At 33.6% G+C, this 13,202-nt stretch overlaps 1 protein-coding gene across 1 annotated transcript in view; it reads left to right on the top strand.

Moving 5' to 3' along the window:
- Window positions 1–12,833, top strand: part of LOC143229216 (uncharacterized) — a 61,475-nt gene extending 48,642 nt beyond the window's left edge. Inside the window, exon 2 of the mRNA XM_076461219.1 lies at window positions 10,587–12,833. Within this exon, the coding sequence (XP_076317334.1) occupies window positions 10,587–11,905 (1,319 nt within the window). The 3' untranslated portion in view covers window positions 11,906–12,833. The remainder of the gene's footprint in view (window positions 1–10,586) is intronic.
- The last annotated feature ends 369 nt before the right edge of the window (window positions 12,834–13,202 follow it).

The raw sequence follows: 13,202 nt of genomic DNA, 5'->3' as shown, positions 1-13,202 counted from the left end.
ATCCGTCTCTAACTGGCCCTCAATTGTAAAATTTTCATATATCAGAAACTAGTTATTTATATTCGTTTTTTAAAAATATTTTTGAATAATAATTTCAAGTATACTAAACCTGTAAGGCCCAACATGACCAGGTGGTTAAGGGACTGGATTTGTAATATGAGGGTCGCGGGTTTGAATTTCCGTCGCTCCAAATATGCTTGCCATTTCAACTGTGAGGACCTTATAATGTGCGGTCAATCCCACTATTCGTTGGTGAAAGAGTAGCCCACGAGTTGGCGGTGGATGGTGATGACTAGCTGCCTTCCCTCTAGTCTTACACTGCTAAATTAGGGACGACTAGCGCAGTTAGCCCTTGTGTAGCTTTGTGCGAAATTCAAAAACAAACAAACAGACCAAAACAAACTAAACCTGTAAATATGTAAGATAAGAAAAAATAGTTTAAATACAACTGTTGCACATCTCTCTTTGATCAGAATTCTTTAAATATTAGTAATATATACTGAAATAAATATTATCGGTAATTTACATTCTTATCAAAAATATTTTAAGTAATTAATATATAGATATATCACATTATAAAAATGTCCAAATTATTGTTAATTAACTACTATCTAGTATAGTTTACTACATATATGGACTGAATGAGGAAGAACATTATGCTAATATAATAATATTTTAGCAAACAATGATTTCTAAACATAGTAAAGATATTTATATTTAGGGAGAACATACTAAGTGTTCCATCAAAATTTGTAGTTTGTTCGCTCACATTAAATGTTTGCTAACTTAATATCGCCTATATGGATTGTACTTAAAAATATTAGGACTACCTTTAGAAACTGAAAACTTTTTCTCCTAACAGAATTAAAAGAAGTGGAAATAAGATATCTATAATATTTTTTGTAGTTTAATGTTGGTGATTTAAAAAAAAATAACTTAAAAGGTAAAAGATACAACGTTTAAATAGTTTTCGATCACCCAAAACTAACTGAACTGGCAAGGATTTATACACAGTATGTATGGAGATTGGTGGGTATTGTTAGACTATTACTTCCTGCATCGTATACATTTTCATGTAAATCGTGTATTTCAAAACATAAGTCCAGTTTTAAGGTTTTAATGAAAACTAAACTCTTGTATGAAACATGTTCTCATATGTAGGTTCTAAAATGTTATTTCATATTGAGTATTGAGTTTATTCGGTGTTATACGTTATTATAAGGGAAGAATAAAGTAGTTATAATATTTTTTCTTCTTCTGGCACAATGAGAACCATTACGGTAAAAAGATATTCGATGCCATTTCACCTTTGTCTGTCTTTTGTCGCATTATTTGCGTTCGGCCATATTCACTTACATGGAATGTAAAGTTCACGTATAACATGTCACCAGTCATATTTCTCATACGGCAAATCCAGCCTGACGAAAAAAAAATCGCGAAAGGGTATGGTTTCTTATTTCACATGAAGAATTTCATCTTCATCTTCCAACTTCATTTAAATATTAGTACACTGACTTTTTAAGAATATGTTTAAATACCAAAGCTACAAAGGTCTATTGTAATTGCATCAAGACAATTGTCTTTGGCCGTATTCCTAAACAAAACAGTTGTTGATTTCAACAGTAGTTGGAAGATGGTAAATTTCGATCTCGTGAGCTTTTATCAAATTTCATATGTTATTTATCTTAATTGCACTAGAAGATAAGGGAAGTTTCTTCAAAATAACATTTTGTGTTGGAGGGCTTTCTTTCTTAGCATTATCCTTCACTTTGAAGATTGGAGCGTTGCTCTAATTTTGTTATGATGTGGTTTTGGAACTCGTCGATGTGGTAAACACTATACTAGACAAATCTTGTAAACTTCCATAAAGTCAGTTGAAAAATCCCCTTCTTTAAAACATCCTGTTTTTGGGTTCACATAATTTAAAATGTTTTTCATAACTTTCGAGGTAGATGCTAAACATGTTATCCGAGACGTTATAGTTCACATCTTTAACAACGCGACACTGCATCATTGTATGAGGGCCGTTCTAATAAAGTACTATTAGCCCTTTGTGTTTCTAGAGTAATTGTTTTTAAGTCCCTTAAGTTACGTCATTTAATAAATTTATTTTATACAAACACCGTTTTAGAAAGTTTGTTTGCAAACGTAAAGTTGCTCGTGTTTGTGTTGTGTTTTTCATATAGCTAGCCCAGATGAGGCTATCTGATGAGTCCACCAAGGGGAATCGAACCCCTCATTTTAGCTTTATAAATCCATAGACTTACCGCTGTACCAAAGGGGAACAAGTTATTGGTTAGATCTTTTATATTGCTCCCCGCTAGTACAGTGGTATATCTCCGGATTTACAACGCTAAAATTAGGGGTTTGATTCCGTGGGCTCAGCAGATAGCCCGATGTGGCTTTGCTATAAGAAAACACACACAGGTCTTTTATAGAATAAAACACCATTTTTTATTCTTATTGCAAATATACAGTAAGTTGTTTGTTAGATCTTTTACAGTCTTAGACACACCATTGTCTAAAAGCGTCATTTTTTAAAATTTTCTTAGCATTTCTTGTTGAAATTAGAATCAGTTAATGAGGATTTTTTTTTTAAATCAAGTTTGGCTTTGCCATGTAAGAATCATAACTGTAGAGTTTTGTTTTCGCCGTCAAAATGTAAGTCTTCAAGGTATGAAGAATTTTTTACATCCTACTACATTTCTTGCAAACTATTTTTAATGCTGCAGGTAACTTCCTTAGTTGCTGAGCGATACACTTGAGGACTTATAACCTTAAAATTGAAGATCAAATTAATGCATTCGGAACAGTGCAGAGAGTCATTGTGCAGCTTTGTGCTTAAAAACAAATGATAGTACTGTATAAAAAGAAGTACAGGTCATACTTATTTACCAATTCACAGATGTCGTGTAGTTACAGGTGTGTTTCATAATAGGAAACACAATAACTGCACAGATATGATGATAACTGTCTATTTTGTAGTAATAAGAATATGTAATATTTGTGTATCTTCATGGAATAACATTTACTATTAGCAAAAATGATACGATTTTTATACAAAACCTTGAAAACTTGATGTTTGTTTGCATATAAATTATTATCGTATATCCTTGTTATTCACATCGAATAACTTTATAAATAATTTGTTTTTTGATGCATCCGGGTATTCAAAATAGTGATAATGGCGACCGGGTGGTTTGTGCTATTGGTTTCACCTTAATGGAATCGCCCTTTATGTGGTAGGAACACATATACACTCCCCACTTTCAATGAGCGATAGACAAGAATTCTAAAGTATTATTGAAATACGAACATTTAGAAGCGTCAAATTAAGGAGCAGGTTAAGGTAATTATCACGTGATAATTATCCTCAGAAATAACGCCTCTTTTAGACAGTTGTAATAAGTTTTTATGACAATACTTTTAGGGTACCTGACATACATGTTCCATAATTATTATCATAACTGGGAGACTTAACTGAATGCAAGTGAATGGTTTAAAGACACGCATTGCTATATTTCATGACAAAAAGTTGAGAAGATGATTTACCCAATTATTATACGTGCTATCCCGATGTTACATAAAAACTTTAAATAATCATATGGTTAGCAGTTTGATTTATATTCTAGAACTGATTTTATCAGTAAACATTGATTTCACTTTGCTTCGTTCATGTACCATTTTATAAGTACTCAGCAGTGCAAACACCTAGTGGAAGTTTTCTTAAGGTGCTCACCTATGTGTATGAGAAGACTAAACAACTGCTTGCAGTTAATAAAATCCAACGAGATGATCTGCGTTAACTTTTTGAAACATTATATAGTTTTGGAAAGTTTATAACAACAATATTTTGTATAAATGTTATTCAGTCCAAAAAAAAATAAAAGAACGTTTATGTTTTCAAAAAATGTAACTCACACTGCTACTCATGTTACGTTAACTTTTCTTGTGTTTTCGTTTTGCAAGTATGTCTAATATGTAAATCACGTATTGTAGTTTCAGTACGTCACATTCAATCGACTGATGTTCATAAGGTGTAATCACCATCACAAAATGTTTGGCAAGTAATAGAATATAGTGATGGAAAGCACGTTCTAAAGAGGGCAGTGAAACGTGACCGTATTCTTAAGCGATAACATTTTTACAGCTGTCTCCATTGTCCCTAAGACGGGGTAAGCGACTCTTACCAATTTACAGCGGGGTTCGTTAGAAGGGTGGGTGGAATGAAGCTAATAATACTCCTAAACGTTTGAAAAGATTTATGTTTTATGTGTAGTACCCCAATCGTTCCCTAAAGATTGACGTTAACAAAAGATTTACGACATAGCGCTCATTAGTTTTCTACTTTTAACTTAATTAATCCATTGGCTGCTGATTCGCCATATAGGGTACCATCCGTCGACGGTAGCTGAATGCGAGTGTGCCGTATACAGCGTACGGCTTGTACAAATTCCACGCGCATTTAGAACAGCCACAGTCTGTTAGTTAAAACAATAATGTATTTTCTAGTTTAAAACATAAACATGATCCACGGCAAGAAGCTGTCTCATTTATAAACATGATCCACGGCAAGAAGCTGTCTCATTTATAAAAGTTTTCGTCTTCAGCGAACAAAATTTTTATAGCCCTACAATATTATTATTGTTCTATTTTTCCAAATTTTAAATTTAGCTCACGTCTTTTTAAAATTATTAAGATTACATTGGTTGAGTTATATAGCCCATGTGTATCGTATATGTAATACGTATAAAGTTAACGTTGTATTTTACGCATTACAGTTTACAGAACAATATGTATTTTATGAGCTGACAGAGCAGAGGGCGGATCGAGAAATATAGTGTGATATTTAAGATATTTGTGATCAGAGTTTAAATGATATAGCACCGTCAAAATACTTAATGGGTTAAAGATATAGTTCCATCCATGTTGGGTTTATTTTTAGAGGGGTGAGGGAAGGAGGGGGTAATGTCATAGTTTTATCTCTATCTTTTGGGTTGAAAGTTATGGTTTAATATCTGCCTTTATGGTCAAGTCTTATAAATTTCTCTGTATACATTAGGTTGAAAATTAAAGTATCAAATACGTCATGTTGGCTGAGAGTTATCGTACCACCTTTATCTCAGTTGTTTTATTTAAAATGTTACTTTATCAAGTACGTCGAAAGATTAACCAAATATATTCTATGTTTGGAACTCTAGTGATGTATTTGTGAAAACGTTTTAAAGTCCTCTGACAATCTCACGTTCCATAAGTAATCTATATTCTTCCTGTGCAAACTGTGTTTAGGCGAAAATGAAAATAAAATGTTATAAACTACTCATATAATAAAAAAAATCAATTAGAAGAGATACCCGGAGAAGACAGCACTTAATAATCTTACAAGTTTTGCGTGCCTAGACGTATGAGAGATAATAACTAGTTTAAATTAAACTAAAAGTTATTCATATATTCTATTTCAGTCAAACCACCACATCACCAAACCATTATTTCATGGTTGAAATTGAAATAAAAGTTACTTGTATACTCTACATCATTGTCATGCCTGAACAAAACTGCCATTATTTTCTGTGATTATTAGAGTAGACATATATAGAGATAGACAAATATTGTTAATAATTTACTGATAGAATTGTCCACGCCATTACTGATGTAGAAGGTGAATGAAACAATTTATAGTTGTTCAATACGTTTGACAGTTAAGTTTGTATGGACGCCCTTCACTCTCCAGATATTGATTATGATAAAACAAACTGAGGTTTAGTCACTAAACCTCAACTGTTTTATTCGGTTTGTTTGTATAACAATCATTTTGTACTGGTTACTTCGAGAGAGTTATATCTTATAACTTGATTGTGTTACAGAAAGCCTAAAAATATACCAGTCAAAACCACAGTTTATAATGATATTAAAATAATTCTTACAATAACGATAATAGTATTAACATAAATAGATTGCTGTTGTTGAGAACAGTTACACTCATGTCATGGGTTTCAAGGACTCAAGCTACTTCAGCAATTTCTTGGCTCCTATTATTTTTCTCTTTTAGTTTTTCTTGTTCCCATTGTAATAAACAACGTAAACATGAAGTCCTAAACGTTATATTTTCGTATGTTTGTATAAATTCTTATTCCTCGTACATTTTCTTTGATTTTGTAAATTTTAAGTCGTTGGGACCTTGTTTGAGCCCAGATAAGATTATCACACTATAGTTTTAAGTTTCTATATAATACATATTTTATTCATCACTAAAATAAAGAAAACTAGAATTGGTACTGGCTACAGTTCTTGAACGTAGTAATGAAGACGAAGAGTTAGCACGAACCAAGACCAGATAATGAAATGTGTGATGATAAATCTTTTTTTTTATTAATTTCTTTATGACTTCAACTGAAGTACCCTCAACATTTTAATAGCATCTCTTCATTTCATAAAATTTCAAGTTAATTTGGTTTTATATTAGCGCTCGCTTTTCTCACAGATTTAAAAAAAAATAATCACTTATTCAAATGACAGAAACCTACTTTATCTATCTATGTATCGTAATAGATTACAGAAGAACATAAATAAGATCATTGCTTGTCCTAGGAAACTAATTGAAGTTGAAATAAATAATCTGACACGACGATAGAGTTAAGATTCGCTTGAGGGTCAGAAAAATAATTATTATTATCACAGAGAAATTCTTTCCTCCTTTTATTGCAGGTAACGACCAGTTCTGGCTTTTCTACTGTTTCACAAGATAATTGATGGTTTGTCAGCCGGAAGTGCTGTACGTTTCTGAGTAGGAGCGTAAGAAGATTATATGTAATTTTATGTGCATACAAAATTGAAGGGCCTATAGTTAGACATCTTGTAGATTCGTTGCAATTTATTGGCTGTATCATAAGACATGGTACATTTATAGGATAAAATAAAATAACCTAGTATCAGAGAACTACGTAGTCAACCATGGAAGATATTGGGACATGTGGTTGGAGGTGAGTGTTTGGCCTGGCCTTGTACGGTAACAGGGATGCCAGCTGTCACTCGACATTTTCGAAGGAATACAGATTGCTATATGATTATACTTTGTTAATGCTGTTTGGCGTTGCGATCTGCTTTTCTCACTGTATCGTTATAGCTCATAAAAAAAAGTATTATTAGCTCTTACACATTTGTGAAAGTCACAAGAGTAGGTCGTTTCATACATGTTCTTATTGATCGGTGGAACTTCGATAGTTTGAAAGTTTACAACTTTTCCTTTTTAAAAGGTGACTCATTGTGTCATGTTTCAAGTGTTTGAAAAACGTACGATCGAAAGCATAAGATGCACAATATAGCCACCATTCTTATTTTTCAGGTTCGCATATGAATAACAAGTAACTCGTTTAAATGTTTTTCAGTATGAGTTCTTTGTTGGTTCACCAGGAACACAATCTAACAACTCAGCCACTGAAGGAAATTTCAGACACACGTACAAGTTATAACAGTGATTCCAGAAATGAGTATATTTATTACATTATCAATATAGAATTCAATTCTCATGTACCACTATTTAAAGTGAACCTATATTCAGGGGTACGGTTAACATCTTGTTTTGGGACATTATAAAAATGTATATTTCTGTTCGTGTTGTTTTGTTCCTCTTCTCAACAAATGAGCTATTCCCTTTATGAAGATAAAGCTGACACTGATTATGTATAAAAAAGTATTTTTTTATAATCCAAAATCGTTTTTTTTTCTCTTTGAAAATACAATATTAGAATATGTTACTTCAAAATGTTTATATCTTAGAAAATAGTATAATGAGAAGAATACGTGTTATTGTTTTGATGTTTTGAGAATAACTCAGTAAATATAACATGGATTACGAGTTGAGGATTTTGGCTACTTAAGACTCAAGTACAACATAATTCATTACATAATGACTCGAACAAAGTGAGTTGAAGTAATGTGAACTCTGTAACACAATGGCACAAAATGTGCCGTCTACTTAAATTATCTAGTATCGTTTTTTTGTGTGTTTTTTTTTCGAATTTCGCACAAAGCTACTCGAGGGCTATCTGTGCTAGCCGTCCCTAATTTAGCAGTGTAAGACTAGAGGGAAAGCAGCTAGTCATCACCACCCAACTCTTGGAGTACTATTTTATCAAGGAATAGTGGGATTGACCGTCACTTTATAACGCCCCCACGGCTGAAAGAGCGAGCATGTTTGGCGCGACGGGGATGCGAACCCGCGACCCTCAGATTACGAGTAGCACGCCTTAACACGATTGGCCATGCCGGGCCCTAGTATCGTTTATGAACTATCGTCAACATGTTGAGCCAATTTCTTATTAATTAATTAAAATGTTTTTATTTGTGTTTTCTTATAGCAAAGCCACATCGGGCTATCTGCTGAGCCAATCGAGGGAACACGAACCCCTGATTTTAGTGTTGTAAGTCCGTAGACTTACCGCTGTACTAGCGGGAGGCATTTTATTTGTGTATTTAGTTTTATGTTGTGTGCTATGTCTTATTCTAGCACAAGCTGGAGTACCCGTCCTCTGGATGAAATTATGTAAATTCATAAATAATGAAAAGGTATCGTGCACATGAAAAGTTACTTCCCTTAAAACACCCCCCAAAAAAAAAAACACACCTATTAAAACAGCAAAATGCAAAATATGGAACTGCAGTGTGTGTTTTCATTGGTCCAACACACCTTCATGCCAGAAATTCACCATTAGGAGGTGAAGTAGTGGTAAAAAACAAAAACGCCGATAAAAACAGCAAAAAACAAATTGTAAAATTGAAAACTTCTGTGTATTTCCCCATGGATTCAACAAATATTCGTGCCACATTTCCTGGTGATTTATCAACAGGGGCGAAGTAGTAGTAAAAGTCGCAAAATCGTCCATAAAAACTGCAAAACGCAAACCTAAGAATTTGTATGTATTCCTGTACGGACATAATGAATCCCACAACTATTTTCATGAAGATCCATTCGCACCCTGCGAAATAGTTATGTAGACATACAACAGGCAGTACTTGTTTGTTTTGAATTTCGCGCAAAGCTACTCGAGGGCTATCTGTGCTAGCCGTCCCTAATTTAGCAGTGTAATACTAGAGGGAAGGCAACTGGTCATTACCACCCACCGCCATCTCGTGGGCTACTCTTTTACCAACGAATAGTGGGATTGACCGTCACATTATAATGCTCCCAAGGCTGAAAGGGCGAGCATGTTTAGTGTGACGAGGATTCGAACCAGTGACTCTCAGATTACGAGTCGAGTGACTTAACTACCTGGCCATGCAGGACCTACAGAAAGTAATGTTGTATTTATATGGATACAGAAGTTCTAAGAAACAATATTTATCAATTATACATCATTTTATTAAACAAAACCATTATTATTAATGTTAAACTAACACAGACAACCATTATAATCACACAGTAAAGTTGAATATGCATCTTTATACGAGGCAGGTTTGAAACAATCCTAATTGGCACTGTCTATTCAGTCTTTTATCCAAAAGTGTAATTATTATTCTTTATAAAGCAATAAAGATTTGCATTCTTCAACTATATAGTATGTGGTAAGTGTTATCACACATCAAGTAGCTTTGGCACTTATAACGACGTTTTGTTATGAGCATTCATGAAACGATTTCATTTAGAATTTCTTGTGATAAAACGTCTAACTTTTATTATCAAGCATTACCTCTCCATTTTCTATTAAACTTTTCATCGTTAATATCTATCATATGTATATAAATACGAAATGTATGTTTTTATCCCAACTCCTCAGAGCCAATTGAGCCAATTTCAAACAAAATTTACACGTAAACACTATGAACTATTGGAACATACTCTCAGGTGGTTAATATTGAATTTAACTCTATTCTGTTTCATAAAGCCTGTTGGTTAATTTTTCCAATCCTTTTGAACCAATCTCAAACAATCTTGGCAGGTTGACCCTTCATACAATGTTCTAAAGGATTTAAGGTCAGACTATGAAAGTTGTTAGACTGTTTTGTAAACAATCATGCCTTTCTCACAGTCAATGAGATGTATGGTGTTTAATGTTGGATCATCTCAAAATCTTTATTTGTTCGTAAATGGACAGCAAACTGTAAATGTTGTTTATATAGAGGCTTTGTTACAATTTTAAAATTTGAGATACTTTATGTTCAAGTTAATACTGATTACATGATTGCTGTTAAACTTACATTGTTTCAGTCAAGTTTAAACATTTCCCATCAGGGCATTTCAGTTTATAGTTCATAAACTAATGTCAAATATAAGTCTATGAATTAAACTGTTTGGTATTATTATTGTTTGCCCCCATGTGTTACAGTGATATGTCTTATGTTTACGGACCTATAATGCAAGAAACCGGGTTTTGATATCTGTGGTGAGCATAACACAAATAGCTTTGCAGCTTAGCAGTAAACAAATATTACTGTTTAGAAGCTAAAATGTACTCAATATTGTTGTACTAAATATGGCTTTTTCTTATAATTCAGTGCATGCTATATTATTACTAACAGCAAAAGATAAATGATTTGTCTCCAGAAATTTAATAAACTTGATTTATTGTTTTTCTTTTCTTTCGTAACAGGAAAGAAATGGCGCAACCTAACACCCCAGGAAAGACGACCATTCGTGGAAGAATCAGAACGTTTACGTGTTCAACACATGCATGATTTTCCAAACTACAAGTATCGGCCGCGTCGACGGAAACAGCATTCTAAACGTGGAGCTAGAAAAGGAACCAATCCTCTTTTATCAGTTCAGAGTCCATCCATATTAGGGACATCAAGCTGCCAAAATACTTATCCTTTATACTATCCTGCTACCACTGGCATAACCTCTGTTTCAATAGGATCACGTCCTCCAGCAACCAATGAATTAAATGGTGTGCAAACACCCGATTCCTCCCCTCGTGGAAGTCCTTGTTCCGAGATTCCAAGTCGTAGGGTTGGCATCAAAGTTAACACTGATTCATCCAGTAAAGGTGGTATAGGTCTTGATACTATCCGTTCTTTACCTACACCAGAAATGTCTCCTGTCGAAATGGAAGTCGATAATTTTGCTTTTCATCATGCTCTGAAGGAACATCTTAAGAAGAGGAACCCAGTGGGTCAGCTAATGGCCAAATTTAGTGACTCCTCCTCTTTTTTACAAGAAATTAAACCTCCTTTTCAAAGCCGAATTTGCGAAGGCAGAGAGCTAGATATGTCATGCCCCACTTCTAATCTTTCTGCTGTTATAATGGACAACTCTAATTATTGTAGCTCAGTTACTCAGCAGTCAGCTGAACAAGGTTTTTATTCACTCTCTGCAAGAAGTCCATCTTCCTCTATAATCAAGTTGTCTCACGACACACATCGTCCATCGTGTGCATTGGAGCGTCAAACCAGTTTCCTGTCCATGTGCAACCAAGGACCTTATTCCTCATTCGAGAATGTTTCGTTGCAACAAGGGCAAGCTTTGGATTCCCGACCAAAGACTTCACAACCGCGTTATCCCCGTTACTCTGCACCCATCAGCGGCTACTCTTCTCGACAAGACTGCATAGACTCGGGTATAATAGATATGGATACAGGATTAAAAGACAACCTAATGTTGTCTTATCCGGATATGGGTTCCTCGGGCTCGACTTTATATCCAACTGAGTACCAAGGGACATATGATTATAATCTTGATTTCAACTTTCAACGATCCTATGATAGCCAGGCGTCTCCAGCATTCACTAACCCAGATTCTCAGCCGGATTCTTTCAACGGTAGTTACAGAGTGCAGAACCGTTTGCCTCCCAGCAAAGATTCTTGCTCCATCCAGCCAGGATCCGACATCAACTCTTCTCAACAGGACAGTGTAGACGATACCTGTGGAGTTATCGCGGCTCTGAAAGAAACTCGACAAATATTCTCGTGAAATTCGTGGCCGATTTGTATTATGAACATTTCTGTTGTATCACTCCACCATGATACCAATACATTTCCCATCATGTGACACTTAAAAGTACCAACGTACTGAATTAAAATTCTTCTGGAGTAAAAAACCAGCTTAAACCATAACTATTAGCTGTAAATTTTAAAAAAGTGCCTTATTTGTTACTCACATAGGACGTAAAGTCGAAATTATAGGAGATCAGATTGCAAATTAGTGATAAAATTTGACATGTGCCTTTAATAAAGCAATCATTTGATAGTAAAGAAACTTCATGATTTGTGTTGGTTTGAAAACACAAAGGGTTTGTAATATGGAAAATCATTTTTAAATGTATAGTAGACTCCAAATTAATTGATCATTCGGAATGTTTATATAGTTTTAATGACAATTATTACTTTAAAAACTATTAGTACATTAAAATATATCCGAATGAATAAAATGTAATTTCATATTGGTTTCAAATTAAGACTAGATTTTTAATAACGATTAATGAGATTACCTTGTCAATTCCTGAAAGAAAAATCATGTTTTTAAGAAACAAAAAGACAAAAAGGAATTGATCAAAAACTCAATTGAGAACAACACCTAATTTAGTGATATTTCGTATTTTGTTGTGTTCCATATCTATACAAAATCTAATGCCTGTCTTCCAATATAACCATGTTAAAGGTATTAGGACTTGTTTATAAATTTATGCTTTTAATCTTTAGAATTCGTCAACCTATCTATGTGCTTAAAGTTTAATGGTTTGCTTTTGAAAGTTAAACTATTTGGATGAAAATGTTCTAGTACATGAGATTAGTTTTTATTTTTCTTTTGGAAGAAAATTGTTTTCTGTAAATATATACACAATAGTATATTTACCACAATATAGTTGATATTTACAAGTCCATATTAAAAGTTTCAAAAATTTATACAATTTTAATTTGCATTACTAGATACGACTTTTTTTAAAAGTTAAAGCAAACCAAATCAGGCCATCTATTAATCGTTGTGTAATGCAAATGAATTAGAAAGTATATGAAATATGTTTCACATAAATCTTGCTTGAGGTAAGAAATGTTTAGCTTAAAAGATGCCAAATATATGGCCTGTTTCACGAAAATCATGTTTAACTTGAAACATATGTGCTTTAAAACAGAAAAAATAAATATAATAAATAATCGATACAAAAGTTATTACCATAAAACGGGCTGATCATAGGTCATAATTGACAGAATATTTATTTGACAGGAACCAGTTTTCAAGTGGCATATTTAGCATAAAACTTGACTTAAAG

Source organism: Tachypleus tridentatus, chromosome 10 (genome assembly GCF_004210375.1).
Source record: "Tachypleus tridentatus isolate NWPU-2018 chromosome 10, ASM421037v1, whole genome shotgun sequence".
NCBI classification, from domain to species: domain Eukaryota; kingdom Metazoa; phylum Arthropoda; class Merostomata; order Xiphosura; family Limulidae; genus Tachypleus; species Tachypleus tridentatus.
Note: the sequence above shows the minus strand (reverse complement) of the source record. Positions and strands in the feature narration are given on the sequence as shown.